The sequence below is a fragment of the Petaurus breviceps genome, unplaced genomic scaffold (genome assembly GCF_028583685.1).
Source record: "Petaurus breviceps papuanus isolate PSGF00001 unplaced genomic scaffold, PetGlider_PUasm1.0 173, whole genome shotgun sequence".
Lineage (NCBI taxonomy): Eukaryota > Metazoa > Chordata > Mammalia > Diprotodontia > Petauridae > Petaurus > Petaurus breviceps.
In genome coordinates, this window is record NW_027185759.1 from 6,040,913 (window position 1) to 6,063,093 (window position 22,181).

The 22,181-nt window shown below is 42.2% G+C and overlaps 1 protein-coding gene and 1 pseudogene across 3 annotated transcripts in view; one reads left to right on the forward strand and one right to left on the reverse strand.

Annotated features, from left to right (window-relative positions):
- The window catches only part of IL1RAP (interleukin 1 receptor accessory protein), a 146,728-nt gene that overhangs the window by 97,658 nt on the left and 26,889 nt on the right, over positions 1–22,181 (reverse strand). For all 3 annotated transcript variants that reach the window (XM_069083301.1, XM_069083302.1, XM_069083303.1), the window contains exon 2: positions 6,886–6,950. In XM_069083301.1, coding sequence (XP_068939402.1) covers positions 6,886–6,949 — 64 coding nt within the window. In that variant the 5' untranslated portion in view covers position 6,950. The remainder of the gene's footprint in view (positions 1–6,885; positions 6,951–22,181) is intronic.
- Positions 1–22,181, forward strand: part of LOC138157652 (NHP2-like protein 1 pseudogene) — a 332,446-nt pseudogene that overhangs the window by 897 nt on the left and 309,368 nt on the right.

Consider the following 22,181-nt stretch of genomic DNA (forward strand, 5'->3'; position numbering starts at 1 on the left):
TCTCTCTCTCTCTCTCTCTCTCTCTCTCTCTCTCTCTCTCTCTGTCTATCTCACACACACACACACACACACACACATCTGGTGAACCTTTGCTGTACAAATGGGGGGGGGGATTGTTTTTTGTCCTTTGTTCTCAAAGAGGACCATGGCATCAGGACAGTGATGACATGACATGTAAGTGAATTAATGTAGCGGAGGGAGGGCTGTGCAAAGTCACCAGCCTCACTCACTCCTCCAGAGCCATCTGGGGCCAATGACCAGATGTAATGAGGACGAGTGGAGATGGCCTCAGATGCAGTGGGAGACCTTGGACTTTTTTAAGTTAATGTCTTTCCCAGGTCTCAGTTTGACTGAGATGATGCTCTGGGCCCCACCACTGTTAGGTGAATGAGTTCATTTAGCAAGTATTCCTGATAGGGTAATTAATATTTTACAATGCACAGAACTGAAGGCAGAGATGTTTCTGGCTGTGTTTCCTTCTCAAAAGGGAGAAGCAGGATTCACATATTTGTTACAGCTACGAAGCCAGCTTTGATAAGCAACACTTCAACTTTCTGACATGCTGTCAGGGAAACAGACCCAAAGTGAAACAGATATGAAGATGGAAATGTCTATTGCAGAAGAAGAAATTCCTTACCATTGGTGATTTTACTGAAACTATCACACACACCAAACACACACACACACACACACACATCATTGCTGTCCAACAAGGCATTACAAAGAGTGATTTGGGCCCTGGTTGCGGAATATTTAATCTTTTCTTAATAATAAAAGTCAGAGTAAGAAAGGAAGAGATGGGGCTTAGTCTTTGCAGAAGCATAAAACCCTACCCTGAGAGTTTGGGAATGGTTCTCTTTAGTGGAAAAATCTTTCCTGCCAAGTCTGGCAGTCCACTTGTCCTCGCCAGGTCTCACCTCCAAACCACTTTCTAAAGGCCATATAGAGACAAACTCAAGCATTGTCACCTATGCTGGAAAAGGTGAACCCTCCCCTTGAGAAAATCTGAAGGTCACAATCTCGTCACCACTGAGAGCTTCCTCTAGTGTACTGTAAAGTAAAAATGAGGTGCTTTACAACCTGAATAACTTAAAGGTGGCTGAATCAAGTGCAATCATGGAGTAGTGCATACAACGCTGAACTCAAAGTCCAGGAGACCGGGGTTCAAATCCTGCCTCTGAAAACTGTGCAACCTTGGATGAGTCATTTATTCTCTCAATTCCTAAACTTCTTTATTTGTTAAATAAAAATTTAAAGGGGAGAAATTAGACTAAATGACCTCTAAGTTCTCACCCAGCTTTAAATCCAGATCTTCTGAATTTCATGATATATTCCGTTGTTCTCAAGTACTTTGAAACTCCCAGGTTCAGTATGTCCTAGGCTAATGTAGGAAAAGTACTTTTTAGACCTTAAAGCTCCATGAAAATATTGTGATAATCACCATTGTCGCTATTGTTGCTATTATTATTATTATTTCATTTTTTCTCATCTAGTTCAATAGTGTTCAGATAAAAATGATCCCAAGAAAGGTAAGTCACTCTCCTGTTATGATTCTTTTATAGCGAACATTAAATGGGTAAAATGCTAAACACTGAAAATGAACCACTGTCTTGGGTTATCGGCTCATTATTGTTGTTCATTTTGCTGTTGGACAGAGGATGGCTTTTGGTGTCAGCCCACTCTCCTTCCATTCCCAGCACTGCTGCTTCTGCTCACTATCTCTAGTCTTTGGGGTTAATTGCTTTGCTTCCCTGGCCCTCAGTTTTCTCATCTGTAAGAGGAAAACTTGACAAGATGATCTCAAAGTAAAATCTCTTTCAACTCTAACTACGTTGGTTCTGCATTTTTACGATGACTTTGTCTTTCAGTAGTTGGCCTCTTCCTCAGGAGGTGAGTCAGAGGCACAAAGACTGTCTACGACAATCTAATAAGCCATATCAAGCACCTTCGTGTATAGAGATGCAGTGATGCCCTGGGACAGGCAGCTATATTCTCCCACAACGCCCCCACTCCCATTCACCCTGTTCCCCTTTCCACTTTATTTTGAGCAACAATGCTTCCCTTTTTTCCCTCCTCCCAGTTGGGAAGCCAAGTGCAGACGCAGACACAATTCACCTCTTCATAACGATCTCAACTGAATCCTTGCCAGATGGGCTGTGGGGATTACCACATATTTCCTGCTTGTGGGGTGACTCAATGAGGATGGTATGAGAGCTCATCTTATTTAAGAAGTTTCATGCTCAGGATCCACTATGGACAGATGAGTCACAGCTCTAGGGTGGAAAGCTCCCTTTCCAGAACTAAACAGGAAGAAGGGCTTCCTCAGTCAAACCACAGGCAAGTTCATTAAGAACCACACTTTCCAGCAGTGCCCTGTGATTGCATTCATCAGTAAGACGCCAGTGTCTCCAAATGCTTGGCAACCTCATTGCCCTCCAAATAATGGCACTGAGATTCTCTGTGGGGAGATGGAGAAGACAAGAAGATTGGAAGAAAAAGCTGGGAAATTGAGCAGGTGGGTCCCTGACATGAGTGGGTGGTGTTTCCATGACAAATACAATAAGCTTTGCCAAGAGTCTGAGGAGAAACATGCCATGGGCTAGGATAAATCAGCAGTACAGTTATCTAAAGGGATAACCACCCACTGGCCAGTTGTCACGTTCACCTGCTCCCCAACCGGGGGCTTTGAGATATGAGGGAGGTGAATCATCAAAGTGGTTCCTGTAAAGTGAGGATCACGTCACTGCTCTGATGAGAGCTGCTAGGACATGATGTCACTGGAAGCATGTTCATTCAACAGTGGAAATCACCATAAAAAAAGATGGACTGCCACCTGGCAGCTTAAACCCACCTTCCTTTTTATGGTACAATCTTCACATTTGGGGGAATTTCCTTGGCTTACATTTAATTTCATAAGACTTTAGTAAGAAACTGAGAGAATCTCAGAATTGAAAAAAATGTCAGGGACTAGTTAGTTCTAGTCTATAGTTCAATCTATACCAGAATAGGAACCCTCTTGATAACATGTTTAACAAGGGGTCACCCAGCCTCCATGTGAAAGTGCCTAGTGAGGGGAAACAAGGAAACCCTCCTGAGGAAGCCTGATTGACACAGAAGGGAATGGTTTTATATCGACCTGGAATTGGCTACATTTCAATTTCCACTCCGTTGTTAGTTCTGCCCTCTGGGGCCAAGCAGAACAAAACTAATCCCTTCCCTACATGACAGTATTGCAAATAATCAAAGACATCTATCATGTCCTCTCTATGCCTTCTCTTCCACATTAACTTATGGCATTGCTCAGAGGAAATGTCTCTGATGCATCAGTTGGTCTCTTCTGAACCCTCCAGATCCCTAATATAACTCATCATATGTCCTCTCCCCCCTACCAAAGTGAACATAATTCTTCATATATGGTTTGATAATGTCAAAATAAAATAGGATCACCATCTATCACCTTCTCTCTGTAGTCTTTCTGCTTCTGGTAACTCAGCTTAAGGTAATCTAGACCAGGAACTCTTCAGAGTTTTTGTTTGTCTGTTTTGTGGTCATGGACCATTTGGGCAATCTGGTGAAACCTATGGACCCCTTCTCAGAACCATGGTTGTAAGTAAGTGATGGAAACACTAAATTTCAGTTGAAGTCTAATGAAAAGAAAAATGTTCTTTTCCCTTCTAAATGTACTGACCCATCCCCCTGAAATCTATCCAAGACACTTGAAAGTCAGTGATTACCAGGTCAAGAACCCCTGACCCAGACTATTGCTATATGTTCCTTATTAATCTTCAGCAATCCAGTCTCTCCCACATCCAATCTATCCTCCAAACATCTGCCAACATACTGCTCCTAAAGCCCAGATTTCACCCTATCCCTCCTCCCCACCACCTTCTCTGTGAACTCCAGTGACTCCTGTCATCTTCAAACTCAAATATAATCTGCTTTTTCTGACTCAGAAAGGTATTGGCTCCTCTCCACCTTGCCAAGGTACTTGTTTTCTTACACCTTTCTGCACTCTATATATTCTACAATGCAGCCAAATTGTCCCACTTGTTACTCTTACACAGAAAATGTTCCTTTCTCTGTGCCTTCTGTTGGCTGTCGCATGGGCCCAGAATTCTCTCCCTCCTCAACACTTTGCCTTGGCAGTTCTGTCTGGTTAAAATTTCACAGAAAAAGATGCCTCTCCCAAGATAAGCTTCTCAGTCTTCGTCTCATCACTGTGCTATCACCTTAAGCATGGTTACACCCTTGATTAGTCTCCTCTCCCCTCTGATTGGAGTGCTAGAGAGCAGAGCACCAAACTCTGCTAAAAGCCTTCCTTGACTGAGGGCAGAAATGGGAATTCCAGTTCACCCTAAGCATCTCCCCAGTTTAACAAGACGTCCTCTTTTATGCCCCCTCCTCATCAATACCCTTTGGTGTACTGTCTTGCTCCATTGGAATGTAAGCTCCTAGGATGCAGGGACAGTCCTGAGTTTTCTTCTTTGTATCTCCAGAGCTTGGCACAATTCATGCATATTGTGGACACCGTGCTTATTGAAATGAATTAAATTGATTTCCTTAGCTTTTGTCAGGAATCAATTTAAATCCGACAGTCTGCAGGAAGCCTATCCTTGTCTCCCTGACTTCAAATCCCTTCCTCTCTGAGACTGCCTCCCATCTAACTGTGTGGATCTTGTGGGTATGGAATGCCTCCCTATCAGTGTCTGAGGGCTGTTACACTTGCTGCCTTGCTTGGTATCTCTAGCACTTGGTAAGGTGCCTGATATGTCCCAAGAGCTTATTAAATGCTTCTGGATTCATTGTATGATTAACATGAGCTTATTTTGGCTTCCATATAATACCACCAAGTTATCTTAAACTGGTAGTCCACTTAAGCTCTCGGACTTTTTATTAGATACCTTTTTAGCTGTGTTTCCTCAATGTGTGATCATGTTTCATAAATCCAATTCCCAAGTGTAAGAACTGACTTCAATGCCTGGTGAAGTGCTGAGTTATAGACCCCTTGGGATTCCACTATATCTAGGCCAGACATTTCCAAATGGCTTTCATATCTAATATCATACATAGTGACGGAAGTGTCAATGCAAGACACACGGACTTCGGGAAGACACAGCTCACTCTCCCTAATAAAACAGACACCACAAAGAGAGTGGGGAATAAGGGGGGAGGGGAGGGAATCAAATGAATATGCTTTCCTTTCAAAGCTAGAAACTCCATGTGCATTGTATTAATTACTTGTTTTTATGGGTCTATCCTAGAGTGAGAATGAGACACAACAGAAGTCAATTCATATATTAAGTGTTAGGACAACCTTGAGATAATAAAAGAGGGGAGGGAAGTCTTCCAAACTGGGTCAATCCAGGGAGGATTGATGAGAAAGTATTGTCAAGGGTTGCAGAGAATGACAACTACTACAAGTGTTATGCCCTGATTCAAGGAAGAATGTATTCAGCCCACAGCATGATGAAGCTTTTAAAATCCAGTGATCCAAAGGACTTTGTAATCTGGAATCACTATTTAGGTGTCCCTGCCTAAGGCACCCACCATTGCCCAAAGATCTGAAGGATAACTCTTCACCAACAGAATATGTATCTGGAGGGAATGGGTAGAATGAGGCATCTGTGGAAGCAAGAAATCTCCTATGGGAAATTGCTCAAAGTGGGAAAGGAGGATGAGTGAAGCCTCCATGTAAAGGAAAGAGCAAATGTGGATGTGTTGTGAAACCAGATGGTTCAGCTTCAAGGATACTCAATCTGTATTTCAGCCACAACAAGAGAGTGAGTGAAACAGAGACACCATTTCACAGATTCCCAGAGGGAAAGGTCAAAAGGCTCCAATAGTCAATGGCAAGCCAACTATAATTAGCAGAATTTATAGACAAGCTAGCCTGAACACCAATGAGACATCAGAAAAAAATCCTGAACCAGGATACCTTGGATTAGATGATAAAAGATAATGGCAAAGGAGAGATGAGTATACATGTTTCCATTAAGATAGGTTGCTATTCTGGATGGGATGATAGCGCCATGTTAAGAGGGAATAGGGTAAGGAGATTTAACTATCGACCTCAATTTGGCTTCACAACTTTTCCATGGGGACAATGACCAGGAGTAAGTCAGTATAACATTGTACGGCCATCTCCACGCTCAGTGTTTCAGAGATATCTTAATGCCGTACCAGAGATAACGATCAGCTGCACTACAAAGGGAAGAGGTAGTAAACATGAGCACCAGGACTATGTCCTTACCCAGAAGCCAAATGTCGTCTAGTCTATTCTCTAGTGGTTAAGCTCTCCTAGACAATTCTTGGGAGCAGGTTTTCTAGAAGGAGAGAACTCCTGACAGGCTATGACTTATGCCTTATTTAGAGATCCAGTCTTGATCTCTTGATAGCCATCAGAAAAGATGCCATTGGAAGACTGAGGAATGGCTTCTGTAACCCATTCCAGGCCTTGCCTAGGGGCTTAGACTTTGGGGAACGATTTTGGAGTGTTGAGAATGCCTCTCGTGAAAATCTTGTCTTTTACTCACACAAGGTAAAGAAAGTTGGGAAACATACAGATTAATTAGGACCTCAATATGTGGCACTGTCCTGATCTCTGTTAATGTACTGGGCTCCAGGAAAGCATTGATGGTGGGCACACTGATAGGGAGAAGCATCTGGATTCTTTGGCCCCGGACACAGTTTGTTTCATTAGTGTTTAACACAGTTCTTGGTAAATGGTAGGTGCTTAATAAATGATTGATTAACACTAAATTAACAACAAGCCAACACACTCCAAAAAATCAATGCAGCAGTCGCACAGGAGAATGACCAGCCTGTGTGGGTCAGCTACTGCTTCCCAGGTTAGAAAAAAAAAAAGGCCAGAAGTGGGTCACTTACCTGAGCTTCTGCTTTGTGGGATCCCAGCAAATGTGAGCAGCACAGGGAGCCACAGCAGGTCCATTCTGTCAGTAGAAACACAGAAGGAAGGACCTCATTAGGCTCAAGTTCTTACAAAGCATCGGCCTCCCTCTTAGTCTTCCAATTTCAGATAGCCAAACTGGGACTTTCACTTACTTCTGTTTTACTGGCTTTTCCCCACATGCAAACACAGCCTAGAGACAGAAACTTTTCTTTAGTGATGAGTGAAGTGCCTAAAAATCCTGAATCCACAATTTTTTGGAAGCCAAGTGGACTCTGCATTCACATTAGGGGGATATGAATAAGGCTTCAGTGCAACACCCCCTTGTTTCTGTCCTCATTAGGAAGGAACGTTGGTGGGACAGGAATCCAATTTCTATAATCTTTAGCCTCTCAGTAGCTGGAGTGGTCTGTCAGTATGACCAATGACAGTTTCATCTGGGACACAGCCCATAGGTCAGAAGGCCTGATGCACTTATCAGTTCAGAAGAATGTGTTCAACCTCCCTGGCCTTCATATTGATTGGTACAAGGGAACTCTCTCAAGACCTGAACATTTTAAAACCAAGGGAGTATCAACTTTTTTTCCAACTGCTTCTTGGAGAACATTAACCAAATTACCATTGTCTTTGCCTTTGGAAAGAGTCTGGAGTTCCCAGAGATTCTGTGAAATTCCCTAAACTTTAACTCTTTTTTTTCTGGCTACTATCCTCAGATATATTTGGTCTTCCTCATTAGAATTTAACTCAATGAAAGCAGTCACTGGATTAATGTTTTATTTGTAGACTAATACTTAGAATAGTGTTTTACACATAGGAAGTTCTTAACAAATGTGAATTCATTCCATTCTGAAGAAAAATATGGAAGATGCCTATTTAAGTATGTTTTCTATGCCTCTTCAATAGCATAGGTGATATGATAAGATCTTAGATTACATACAAGGACAATGGCATTGCCTCAAATCTAAAACAAAGAAATAAAAAGTTTGCAAACTTTTCATTAAAGACTCCCTCTCTTGCCAATATAGTTCTAGTTGTGGGGTGGATTCTTCATGAAGAATGAGTTAGGTCTTCCTCAAGTTACAAATAACTGAATTGCAAAGACCTTATATGTGAAAATGCACACTGCATCTTCCCCCCATTTATTCCATGGTCCTTCAGCTATGGCATCTATCCAGTTTTCAAGAGAGAATGACCAGCTGTTCTGTGACAAAATGGCCATCTGATGTTCATGATGGCACCCTGGCTAACTTAATGTTCCTTACTGATTAGAGGAATGCTCTGGTCCTGCTTTTCCCTCTCTATTTAAATGCTCACAATTCTTTAATTCTAGTCTTTTCCAAAGACCTTCTTTTTCCCTCACATCAAATTCTTGATCAGTTATCACAGAAAATATTTCCTCCTCTCCCCACTATGCAGAAGCCAATGAACAATTCTAAACATGGATAATAATTTTCAGAGATGAATTAGTCACATGCCTGTCTCAAGGAAGAGAAAATGCTTGCAATTCTAAGGGAAATTGGATACAGTGATGAAACTGGCTCAGCCACAGGGTGGGCCCTTGCAAAGACCCCAGAGTTTCCTTCTTAATATCTAGCTAAAGCCCCATCTTCTCTCTAACCACCAAGCATCACTTCTAGAGACCATTTCATGATGCTGAACCACAGTTACCTACCTTATCAGTTAAATGGGAGTAATTATGTCTATTATGTCTGCTTCACATGGTGTTGGGAGGAACAAAGGAAATTATAAAATCGAGGTGTTTGCAAACTTTAAACAACAGTATAACATAACCTTTCATCATCATCATCATCATCATCATCATCATCATCATCATCATCATCATCACCCATGCTCTCCACCCCAAGTCCTCCCCAGAGACACTTAGCACCATAGACAGTGCTTCAGATTTAAGCACTGGCTTTCTTTGTCATTGCCCTCAATGGGATTTTTTTTCTCTAATAATTCAATGTTCAAAAGTAATCTTTCCAAGCCATGAATAAAAAAATAATAACAATAATATGCATCCACATGGTGCTTTGAGATTGACATAAGCCCTCTTCAGGAGACATAGCAACTGAGAAATCTCCTTCCCACATTCATAAAACACTGCACTATCCTGTACTTGTGTCAGAATAACTATGCTTCATTGTGGGTTCTGGGCAGCTGAATTTCCACCTCGAGCTTAAAGCATGATGGAAGATACTTATCTCTCAAACTGTTTCTGGATAAAAAACCAGTCCCACACTCATGCATCTGCCAACACCTCCCACCTTTCCATTCTCCCAGTTTGCCTACTGTGTGCTTTGGAATTCTTAAAGGACACAGTCTGAAGACATTTTCATTATTTTTGATTGATGGCCTTAATGGTTATTCCCCAGAGTTACCAAATGATGCTGAGGGGAGAAAAGCAAAGCAAAATTAGACCTAGAGAGAACCTTTAGATCAGTAGTGTGTCTATAAACACATACTCTCATACATGTACAATTACTCTCTCTCTGGAGATCAATTAGAATAAAACAGATGGGTCTTTATTTTCATGGACCAACCAAATGGGGTCAAGCTTAGTTTGGGGGAACTAAAATCTGGTTAAAAGTTCAGAGACAATTCTTTCCAATAGTAATAATAATCAATATGTACTTCTTCTAGGCACATCTTTGCACAAGGATGCGTTGTGCTTAAGAAATGCCTGTTGATTGACTACTGATGGAGTGAGTCAGGAATACCTTAGGGAGTCTGTAGAGAGCCTTGCAGAGATCAAAGTGCCTTGCTGTTAATCAAGTCAATGCAACAAATCATGTTCTAGGCACTGCCCAAAGGAACAAAAAAGTGAAAGCATCCCGGCCCTCAGCTGAGCTCCAGTTCTAATGGGGTAGCAAATTGGGTCCAGATAAATAAATGCAAAGTGCATGTAAATCAGATAAAAAATAACTTCACAAAGGAGAAAAGGCTGATATGTTAGAAATCATGGAACAACTGAGGAGGAAGCGGCATTGAAGCCCTGCCTGGTAGGAAGCTTGGGATTCTGGGTAAGGTGAGGAAGAAGGGCCCTCCATGCAAAAGCAGTGCCAGTGACATGGAGCTGCCTTTAATATGAGGTATGGATGGGACCTCGGGGGCACAATCGTTGGAGTACTGGACCCACATCCTGACTCTGGCCTGGACAAGGGACTACCAGGGACTCTGGACAAGTCACTTAAGCTCTGCTTGTCTTATTTTGTTCAATTATAAAATGAGGCTCACAACAGCACCTACCTCCAAGGGCTAGTGTGAGTTTAAGATGAGATAATGTTTGTAAAGGTCTCTGCACACCACAAAGTACTATCCAAATGCTAGTTGTGGTGATGCTGCTGCTGATATAAAAGTTATCCTGTTTAAGGACTAGATGGGCACTGAGGCCCCTTCTCATTCTCAAATTCGGTTATTTTTTGAGGTAGTTATCTCTATTTTGAAGATAAAGAAACTAAGTCTCAGAGAGAGGGAAAGTGACTTCACCAATGTCATGCATTTAGAAAATGTTTCTCCATTTAATAAGAGTTAAGATCTGGATTTGAACCTGTATCTCTTGACTTTAAGTCCAAGTTCTATCCACTTGATTATGGTGCCTCCTCATCTCATTTTGTCTCTGCTTTCTCACTGGAATTATGGGGTAGCTGAGCCAGCCTCTCTCTGAAGCCTCTTCTGGCTGACTGGTTCTGTGATCCTCTGAACTTGTCCAGCTGAATTAGCGCACAATTCACCAGCCTCTAGGCCAAGCACTTTGTCCATGCTCAAGGGTATCCTCTTGGACTACAGTCACTGCCCAAACAGCCCAGGCTAAGACAGTCTGCTCCTGTCTATCCCGAGAGATGTATTCCATTGGTTATTTCATATTCATTTAAACAGCCACAAGCTGCCAGTGGCTATAGTGAGAACACATACATTATGAACTAGTCCCTCAAGCCAGGAGGAAATAACTCACCAGAGAAGGGACTTTGATTCAATTCATTTGGAAAGCTTAAGTAATCTCTATATGTATGGTATCATACTTGTGGTAAGAATAGAAACAACAATAACAGTAACAATGAAGAGAGTTGAACATTCTGCAAAATATGCTGACGTCTGAGGGGGTGAGGAATGTGGGAAGGGCTCAGGTCTGTGCCATGGAAGGACCACTGAATTCAGAATTAGAAAAAAATGACTGAAGGATTCCAGCTCCTGTACTTGGGGATCACTGAGCTGATCCAGAGCAGGCTGCAGCCTACAACTGGCAGTAGAAGGGACCTCTGAAGCCACTGCATTTAGTCTCCTCATTTAACAGATGAGAAAACTCCATTCCTATTTAGGGTAAGGGAATTGCTCATGGACACACAGTTTGTGAGTAGCCCAGGCAGAATTTCTTTTTTTTTTTTCAAATGATTTCTTAACTTCTGATTTACATAATTCATTTCTGCCAGATTTTGGGTAACAAATTTTCTCCCCATTTTCCCCCTACCCACCACCCCAAAATAGCAGTCCCACAGGATATCCCCTCCTCCAATCTGCAATCTCCCATATTTTCTCCCATACCCCTTTCGACTTTTCCAGTAGGACATAGTGGATCTCTATGTCCCAGTGCCTGTATATCTTATTTCCCAATTACATGTAAAATAGTATTAATAACAATAATATATATGTATATGTATATTTAAACATTTGATTTTAAAACTTTGGATTCCAGATTCATTCCCTTCCTCCCTTGTTCACCCACCCTTACTGGGAAGATAAGCAATTCAGTATAGGTTGTACATGTGTAGCTAATGCAAAACAATAACATAGTAGATACATTGTAAAAGACTGACTATATTTCCCTCCTTTCTATCCCACCTCCCACTTGTTCTATTCTCTATTTGATACCGTCCTTTTTCAAAAGTGGGCTCTTCCAACTTCCCTCCCCCTGAGCCTGCTCTCTCTTCCATCATCCCCCCTCTTATTTCCTTCCCCCCACTCTCCTGTAGGATGAGATACCGTATTTGGTATGTATTTCATTCCCTTCTCAAGCCAAATTCAATGAGAATAAGGTTGATCCATTCCCTTTAGACTTGCTATTGTTCACCTCCATTGTAACCATTTTGCCTTGCCTCTGCTATATGAGATAGTTTACCCCATTCTGTCTCTCTCCATCTCCTCTTGTTACATTCCTCTCTCACCTCTTAATTTCTCCTTTTAAGTATCATCCCTTCCTGTTAAATTGGTCCTGTGCCCTCTGTCTATGTATACCTGTAAACATATATACACACAGTCACATATGTATTCATATGCCCATATACCCTCATATATAAGGATATATATTTCTATTCCCTTCAACCATTTTCATACTGAGAAAAGTTTCATCAGTTGCAATTATTGTTTATCTATGTAGGAATGTTAATAGTTCAAATTTGATAAGTTCCTTATGATTTCTTTTCCCTGTTTACCTTCTCTTGCTTCTTGTATCTGAATGTCATATTTTCTACTCAACTCAGGTTTTTTTCATCAAGAATGCTTGAAAGTCCTCTATTCCACTGAATGACCATATTTTCCACTGAAACATGATACTCAGTTTTTCTGAGTAGGTGATTCTTGGTTTTAATCCCAGCTCCTTTCACCTCCAGAATATCATATTCCAAGCCCTTCGATCCCTCAGTGTAGAAGCTGCCAGATCCTGGGTTATCCTGATTGTGTTTCCACAATATTCAAATTGTTTCTTCCTGGATGCTTTTAATATTCTCTCCTTAATCTGGGAATTCTGAAACCTGACTATAATATTCCTAGGAGTTTTCTTTTTGGGATATTTTTCAGGAGATTATTGGTGGATTCGTTCAGCCTCTATTTTTCCCTCTGGTTCTAAAACATCAGGGCAGTTTTCTTTGAGAACTTCCTGGAGGATGATTTCTAGGTTCTTACTTTGATCATGGTTTTCAGGTAGTCCAATAATTTTTAAATTATCTCTCCTGGACCTATTTTCCAGGTCAGTAGTTTTGCCCATGAGATATTTCACATTGCCTTCTATTCTTTCATTTGTTTGGATCTGTTTAACAGCATCTTGATTTCTCTTGAAGTCATTAGCTTCCATTTTCTCCAATCTAATTCTGAAGCAATGATTCTCCTCATTGAAATTTTGAGATTCTTTTTCCTTCTAGCAAAATCAGCTTTTGAGGCATTCTTCTCCTCATTGCCTTTTTGAGCCTTTTTGCCATGTGAGTTAGTCTATTATTTAAGGTATGATTTTCCTCAGTCAGGCTGTTGACTCTCATTTCATAATTTTCTTGTATTGTTCTCATTTCTCTTCCCAATTTTTGCTCCACACTCTTATCTGCTTCTTAAGGTCCTCTATGGCCTGTAACCAGCTCATATTTTCCTTTGAATCTTTTGGTGCAGGAGTTCTGACTTTACTATCTTCCTCCTGTTTCATGCTTTCCTTTTTTTGTCCCCGAAATGGAAGTCAAATGTTGAAATCTTCTGTTTGCTTTGTTTCCTTTGCCTGGTCATGTAGCCCCTCAGTCACTTGACCCCTGGGCTTTTTGCCAGATTAATACTCTGCCACCAGACAGGGGAGCTTTTGCCCAAATGCTGGGGTTTTCTCAGCTACCAGAGGTATTAATTGGGTTCCCTCTCTGAAGCCTCCACAATCTCTAGCAAGCTGGTCACACACCCCAGGACCTCCACCCTAGACTTCAATCCAGATCCAAGAAGTTAAAGCAAGAGAGATTACCCCTAGAGCGATTACCCCTCAGACTGGTCGCTTGGTCCCCCTACACTCTGCAGGCCAGGAGCTGAAGATGCCAGTTGGCAGTGGCTTTCCCTGGGGGAAAAAGCTGGTCCACTCCCCTTTACTGGGTTCCAAAGTCCAGACTGCACTGACCTCTCACTTTGTCCTTAGTATCTTTGTGTTGATAATTCTGGAAATGGCCACAGCTGCTGCTGATCTGGAGTCCTTCCGGCTGCTGGCTGGTCAGACCTGCCCTGGAGCTAAAACCTCCATCTCCTTAGGGCCTGGGTTCAGCCCCCAGAGCGCTGCACTGGCCGCTTGCTGCCAGCCTTCCAGGATGTCCTCAGCGGGAGGTAGTCTTTTCTGTGTCATTTTCTGGGTTCTGTAGCTTCAGAGTTGGTTCAGAGCCCCCTTTTTACCTTGATTGGGGTAGGTGGAAGCTGGAGCAGCTCGGATGTCCTGCTTCTACTCCTGCATCTTGACTCCACCCCCAGACCAGGCAGAATTTCAAACTGTCCCCTGACTCCCAAGAAAGTGCTCTTTCCATTTAAACTGTAAGAATCTCCACTATAACATTCCAATAGGTGATTATGCTGGCTTTAGTCAAAGACCTTAAAGGAAGGGCAAACTGCTACTTTCTCAGGTGTACCCCATTGTGCTTCAGGAAAGTGCTGATCCTTAGGAAGAGATACCCTCTGTCATTTAGATGTTAAGCCTATTATTTTCTTGTTAAAAGACGATATGTTTATTGTTTTCCTTAATTTGTGATCTTGGGCAAATCCATTTAACCATCTGGGTCTCAGTTTCCTCATCAGGAAAATCAGGAGATTGTACCCTATTAGGTACACGCCAAAAAATCATGGCACCAATTAGATGGTAATCATGTGTTTTCCTCAACTCTTCCCTCTCCCTGCCCACACCCAATAAGCTTTCAAGACTTGTTGATTCCAACTCAACAGAGTCTTTTTTCTCCTATGCATTACACTTTAGAACACATTGCCTATAAGCTTGTGGATGACAAGATGAATAACTTAAAAGGCTGGAATAAGCCATTTAATTTATAAAATAAAGGTGAAATAATGATTATCTAATTAATTATGTAATACTAATATGATTTTTTGAGGTTCATAAGAAGGAGGAAACATAAGGCCCAGACAGGACAAAGGGAAAAAGAAAAGATCTTGGCCTGAGTACAATAAGAGAGTTGGTCTAAGGTAATAAAGAGAGAGAAATAATATATGCTAAGTGGAAGAGAAACCTGGAAGCTTAATAAAGCCATGAATTTAATACAGAACAGGGCAAGGAGTCACTTGCAAACTTTCAAAATGAGGATGATGTGAAATCATGTCCAATTAAGAAAGGCCTAGCTGCCTCCAGGGGTCTGAAACCTGCCAAGAGGGAGGAAGAGAGGGGAGGAGGAGAAGAATCACCTCTGGACTGGAATTCTCCTCCTTCTCCAACATAAGTCACTCTCCCTCTTCATTCCTTTGTTTTCACACCCATAAGAATAAGCTGCTACCACTTCACAGTTTAAGTTTGTTAAAACTGGGGTAGAGACTAGGCCAACTTGGAAGGAGCTCTCCAGGGTGCTCAGACTGGAAGATGGCTTAATTAATTTTTCCACCAATCACCGCAGAAGAAATAACCTGAAAGGAAGTAACAGGCAAGTCCATTATACTCAGAATCAAGGAACTGGCTGGGACCTCTGGGATCATGCATCCAATCTCTTCATTCTAGGCTCCAAGAATTGGATGTCCAGAGAGGCTGGAGGATTACAGGGGTCAGACTGCTAAACAGCTGACCTTAGACTCCAAGTCTCCAAGCCCTCCACCTTCTCTGGAACCCAGGTTGTGTTGTGTCACCAATTCAACAAACCCCCACTCAGGCCTCCTCTGTAAAATAACTATAAGCTCAGACAAATCTGCCCTCTAGCAGCTGGCAATCTATCTGTAGACAAAAACACACACATATGAAACTGATGACAGGAAAAGAGAGTCAATAATCATGCAATAAATTAAAAATAACCATGTATAAACATTTATCATGCAGACCACACTAGGTTCAAAAGCTATCCTCAGCCTAGCTCTGCCATCTTCCCTTGCTCCATATCAAACCATTTGTCACACCTCACTGATTCTGCCACCACCACAGGGAGGTCAAGGTTGAGGTCCTCCTCACCTCTGACCTGGAGTCCAACAACAGCCTTTTCACAAGGCTCTCCTTCCCATTTCCCCCTCTAACTAGATGTCAACGTCATCTGCCTGGAGTTCAGGGCTGACCATGTCCCTGTCCTTTCAATGGCAATAGTGCATCACTCTTCCCTCTTGGACAAATGTAAACACTTTGCTTTGACATTAAAAACCTTTCCCAGGATGCCTTTAACCTGGCTGCACAAATGTTTCCTCTATTTCTCTCCTTTACAGCATCACCATTTCAGGTGAACTTGTCTACACAATGTTCCCCAGACCCAGTATCCCACACTACCCACCCAGCCTGTGCCCATACCTTTTCCCAAGCCATCTCTTCTCCATGGCTGTAATATATCCTTGCCTCAGTTCCACCTCTCGGAATCTTGAACTTCATTCAAGGCACATATTGGGGACCCTCAACCTCAGGAAAACTTTTCTAATCCCAATCTCCTTCTCCTGGAAACCTCCCTGCCTCCTATCTAGTGCATATTCCCTGAGATGATTGTTTTTCCAATGGCATGTAAGCCCCTTGCATCATCTTCTCCCTTCTTCCATGAGGAGGGTAAATGCTTCATTTTTCTTGGTATCTTCAGTACTTTGCACAGGGTAGGCACCTAACAAATGTGTGTTGACTTAGTGGCTCCTTTTTGTTAATGCTTTCTTCCTACTCAATTTCTAAAGGACGAATTTATACACTTGCATGCTTCAGTCCCCCCAAAGAAAGTGGCCTCCAGGTACTGATTCTTCTCTCTGTGATCTTCAGTGTCTACCACCCTGTCTGCTCCACAGGAAATAGTTAGTAAATGCTTTGTATATCATTGAATATAGGGCACTCGCAGTTACAGAATACAGGAACTGAGGCAAAGAGAAAAGAGACTCCAATGCTTTCATGAGACTTTGACAGAAGGTTTTTACCTGTTCAGTCAGAAGATAAGAAAGGGATAGTCCTAACCAACATAGGAAGGAGGTGTCTGGGTTGTAGTCCCCAGGCTCGAGGGTCTCCCAAGTCTCTTAAAGTGGATACTCACCCAAGTCCTTCTGCCTGCTCTCATCTGCTTCCTTTGAGGAAGACTTGTACTCAGCAGATTTCACTCCAGGTGTGATGAACAGGCAAAATCAACACCACAAGCTCCACCCACCTTGCCCAGAACCACAAAAAATATGTACCTGAAAAGCCCTTCCAAACCAAACAGATGCAGCCCTCACAATCTGGCCTTGTCTATACCACCTCAAGCACATCTGACCTGAGTCCAGGAGACTTCATTCTAGCCCTGTCTCCATCAGTCTATAGGCCAGAGGTGACAAATGTACAGCCATGGGAGAGCACAGTCAAGCCAGATCAAAAGATAATGGGGCGGGGGGAGCTGGCACAGCGAATAAAGCACCAGCCCTGGAGTCAGGACGACCTGAGTTCAAATTCGGGCTCAGACACTTAACACTTAAAGCTCACCAGCTGTATGATCTTGGGCAAGTCACTTAACCCCACTTGCCCTGCCTTCCCCCCTACAAAAAAAAGCAAAAGAAATGATAATTGGGAAATATTTAAATAGAGAACTAAAAATAAAATAAAAATAGATATTACATTTTAAAACTAAGACTATGTGTTCCCTCTAAGGTATCCTCCTGTTCAGACCGGTTTCCCTGATTCTGGTTTAGACTGACACCACTGCTGTGGGCTAGTGGGCTGGCTGCATTTTATGTAGAGAGTCAAAAGTCAATGAACAGTAAGCACCTACTATTGGCCGGGCACCATGCTGGTACAAAGAAAGGTAAAAGACAATCCTTGCCCTCAAGAAACTTTCATTCCAATGAGAGAGAAAACATGTAAAAATGAAGCTAAGAAGTAGGGTGGGACAGGGAAGTGTGTAACCTTGTGCATCAGTGTCCTCATCTGTCCAGTGGGAAACACACCCCTGCTCTATCTGGCTCATAAAGAGAAAGTGAATATTCAAAAGGGAAAAAAAAATATGTTAAATCTTTTGAAAAAGGAAAAATAAAGGGGGGAGAACAGACTCAGGCTCCAACATTGTCTCTGTGACTAACTCCCTGGGTGACTTTCAATAAACCACTTCAACTCCATGGCCCTAAATAGCCTCATCCAATCCATGATGAACGAATGGAGAAATAGATCGATGGAATTAATTTATTAAGGACTTACTGAATGCCAAGCACTGGGCACACAAACACAAACATTGAATAGGCCCTCCCCTCAAGGAGGTGAGATTTTAAAAGGAGGCAGACAGAGCACATAGGGGAGAGGTAACCAGGGGAGGGTTTGGGGACCTGTAAGTGGGCCATAGTTGTAGTTCATATCTTGGAGTATTTGCATACATGTCAAATGAATACGCAAAGTGGTTTGTAGACCATGAAACACTCTACAAACAATGGTCCTTTTCTCTTTTATTGTTATTCTCAAGTGCCTATGTGCCAGGTACTGGGAAGACAAGGACAACATTAACACAGTCTTTGCCCTCAAGGAGGAGCTTTTATTCTATTGGAAAGACTCAGAAGAACAAAAAATCATGTTTGGCTTGAAAACAAGATTTGTTGGTTTACCTGGTTATTTGCCATTTTCCGTTCTTTTGTTTGCTTTATCTTTTTTTTCCCTTATGTAGACTGTCAGGTGTTCATCCTCAGCCAGACTGGGCTCTGTCTATTAGGTCTATGGCCCTTCTAATATGAAATCTTAGATCAAAACAATAAGTGCCTCTTCTATAGCACATGAAGAGCTACCAAAACTTTCTTTCCAACAGAAATTACTATCCTCACTTACCAGTTTAGGAAACTGAAGTAAAGAAGTAATTGCCCAAGGTGACAGAGCTGGTAAAGTCTTAACGTCTCTACCCCACTTCACAAATAAGAACAGATAACATATTTAACAAATTTACAAATGAAACAAGTTGAGAGAGATAACTAACACAAGAGATGGTAAATGCAGCATCCCAAAAGGTCTTCGCTGGCAAGAACATTGCACTAAGAATAAGATTACATTCATTCCTATTACAGTTGAAGATTTAGATTGAAAAAAACAAAACACCTTTCTAAAAATGAAAGGGGAGAGGCATGAATTAGACAATAAATCATCCTGAAGAAAATCCTCGGGCTTTGGGTAGGATGACAAGTTCAATAGCAGTCAACCATACACTATGGCAGCCAAGAAAGCCAATGGGATTGAAGACTAAGAGAGAGACAGAACTAGCTGAGCTCTGAAGATGGGCATCTCTCTGCCCTGCACAGGCCACATGGGGCACAACATTTTTTAGAAAGCCACTGAGCAAACAGTGTCTCGAGGAAGGAGATCAGTAGGGTGAAAGATTTCAAGTTCATGCTACAAGAAGATCAGATGAAGGAACTATGGCTGTTTAGTCTGGAGAAGAGAGGAGGTAAATGACAGCTGTGGACAATACTTAAATTGTCCTGTACAGGAAGTCTTATTAACCATGCTTTGTTTTTTTCAAAGAAGTCAGAGCTAGAGGCAGAATGGGAGATGCAAAGAGGTCAAATTGGGTTTGATATGAAGAGAAGAGGTCCACAAACACTAAAGCTTCCATCCAAAATGGAGTGGGTTTAGGTGAATGGTAGGGCAAGATCGCTCAGTGAAAGTCTTCCAGCAAAAGTTGGTTGATTTCTCCTCAGAGATGATGTAATCAAGATGTTTTAAAGTCTGGGTTGGATCAGATGAGACTGGAGGTCCCTTCCACCTCAGGAATCTGTTATTCTGGGTCAGAGCTAAATTTAAACTCAAGTATTCCAACTAAAAAGGCCAATGCTCCTTCTACCACATGTAATTTCAACAGAAGTTTCAGTTCATGTCATAGGTAAAGGCAGAGAACAGTAGGAGTGCTAGCTTAAAGAAAGGGAGAAAACATAATTTTATCCATATACGTTGTCAAAATGACCCCCCCACCAAGTGTCAGGCTTCTAGAGAAGGGTTTCTTAATTTATAGTCCAGTGTATGGATAGATATGAAGTCTAAGGATAGATTTCAGGGGATTAATGAACTTCTGTTTAGTTTTTTAATATATTGGCAACTGTATTTCAAAATGATTAGTTTCCATTTTAATCTACACATTTTACTTTATGCTTTTAACATTATTCCAAAAAGAAGACCATAAGATTCACCACACACTGCCAAAGGGGGCTAAGATATACAAAATATTCTGAACTCCTGGACTAAAGACGTCTTAACCAGAAATAAGACTGACCAGACTAACATGTTACATGTAAGTTAAAAGCAAAGCTGTGTCCACTCACGGTGATTAAAAGGGCAATTCTCTCATGTATTATTGCTACAGAGCTTTCTTTTTACATTGAAGTTGTTGCTCAAACCTCTGTGTAACCACCCCCATCCCTTTCCTAAAGGAGGTATGCACTCCAGGTCAGGCTACCCAGATCATCCAAGGAAGCCACAAATTCTGGGCAGTCCCCTCAGAAGGAGTACTGCATTGGGACGAAAATCCAGAGAGGACCCGGGAGGGAGGAGAGGTGGAGAGGCCTCCCAGGGATATGTGGCATCCAGGGAATTTCTCCACTGGCTGAGAAATTCAGACACAAGACCATTTAATCTCCCTTTCTCAAGATGAGAATGAGCAGAAATCCCATACTGCCATTATCAACTTCTCCATAAATCTCACAGGACTCCAATGACCCTAATTTCTCCACTAATTTGTTATCTTCACCATGCAGCCACTTAAAAAAAATCTTGCCTTGCTACCACCTCCTTTCTCCCCCCCCCCCCCCCCCCCAACACAAATATGGACATGTGTGTGTGTGTGTGGGAGGGAGAGTTAAAAGTCCTGTTAGGTAGCTTAGTCCAGAGGATGGAACGGAAGGTTATAATTGACACAGGACTAGGGTAGCATAGCATCATGAACAGGACTTATTTGGTGGTGAGTGGATCTTTTAGGGGGCAGTCTTCCAAAATAAAATAGGCAGCCACAAAGAAAGTGCTTTCCTGTTTATTGGTTTATATGTGAAACCACCAATCAATCGGGTGCGATGCAGGTCTGCATGGTGTTTCTCTAGACACTCAATGTTGGGGGAGAGGGGAGTTTGGGGGAATCTCCAGAATGATAAATAACACCCAGGGGCTTTGGCCCCATTGGCTACAGCAGTCACCCATGAAGCCTCTCTACTCTTGACATGATGTAGCCTGGTGAATTTCCAACAAGTCAGTGAAACACAATTGTACGAAGTGATTGTCTGGTGGCCTATAAAATCTTAGCGTCATAATAGTCATATTGATATGCTGGCCACAAGAATTACCCTACTCTGAATTACAACAGGGCCCTGAGACTCCCCAGCCCCAGCTGGAAAATCTACATAATTAATCCAGTTGCACAATAACTTGGCCCGGCAAGAGGCATCGACATTCAGAAGCAGGAATTTGTTCCCTCCTGCTTCAGTCTTGCCCTCCTCCCAGTAAAATAATATTAAAAATAGCAGCTATCTTAGTCTGGCTATATCTCAAAGGAGTGTAGTTGTATGCAGTACATGTCGCAAGTCTCAACAGAGAGAGAGAGAGAAAGAGAGAGAGAGAGAGAGAGAGAGAGAGAGAGAGAGAGAGAGAGATGGGGGAGAGAGAGAGTGAGACAGAGAGAGGGAGGAGAAAGTCAACAACATTCAATGAGTACCTACTATGTGCCGGTGTAATAAGAATGTAAATTTTAAAGATCTTCCCTGCCCCTAGGCTGATGTGCACCTGAAGCCTGGGGTGGGGGAGGCTTGTTTTTCAGTAGATACTTCTTGATTGGCCAGTGAGTCAATAAGGTTGTTACATTCTCTGAGCCAGGAGAAGGCTATATAAGCCCTGATGTGTAGCTTTGTTTTGGGACTCACTTTGAGAAGTGTTCTGTGATTTGATCTGAATTCTGGGAAGCCGTTGTTGAGAGTCCCCCGGCTTTGAAAAACCCAGAATGTGGAAACCCAGATGTTGACTGGGTATGGATGTAATGGTTGGACAGTTTGGAAATCTGTCTACTTGATGTTTCTGTCTTGATAATTATGCTTGTATACTTTGAGATTCAGGGTGCTGACCTTTTCTCCTGAACAAGGTAAACGATATATGTCTGACTGATTAAAGTAAGCTTGTTAACCCATTTTGAGTTGCTTTCCTTTAGCAAAGCAGATCCAAGAACCTGTGGTAGCTGCAAACCCTGAGGACGCTTGGGGTGCTTGCTGCTACAGCCAGACACTCTTCCAAGCGGTGGAGAAAAGAACATTGTTAGACCTTTTTTACAAATGCGTCCCAGAAAAGTTCAGTTACTACTCTGTAGCTGACAGTGAATTTAATCCCAGGGGCAAGTCTCCTGTCTCATAGCAGTCCAGCCCCCAAATCACACACACACACACACACACACACACACACACACACACACAC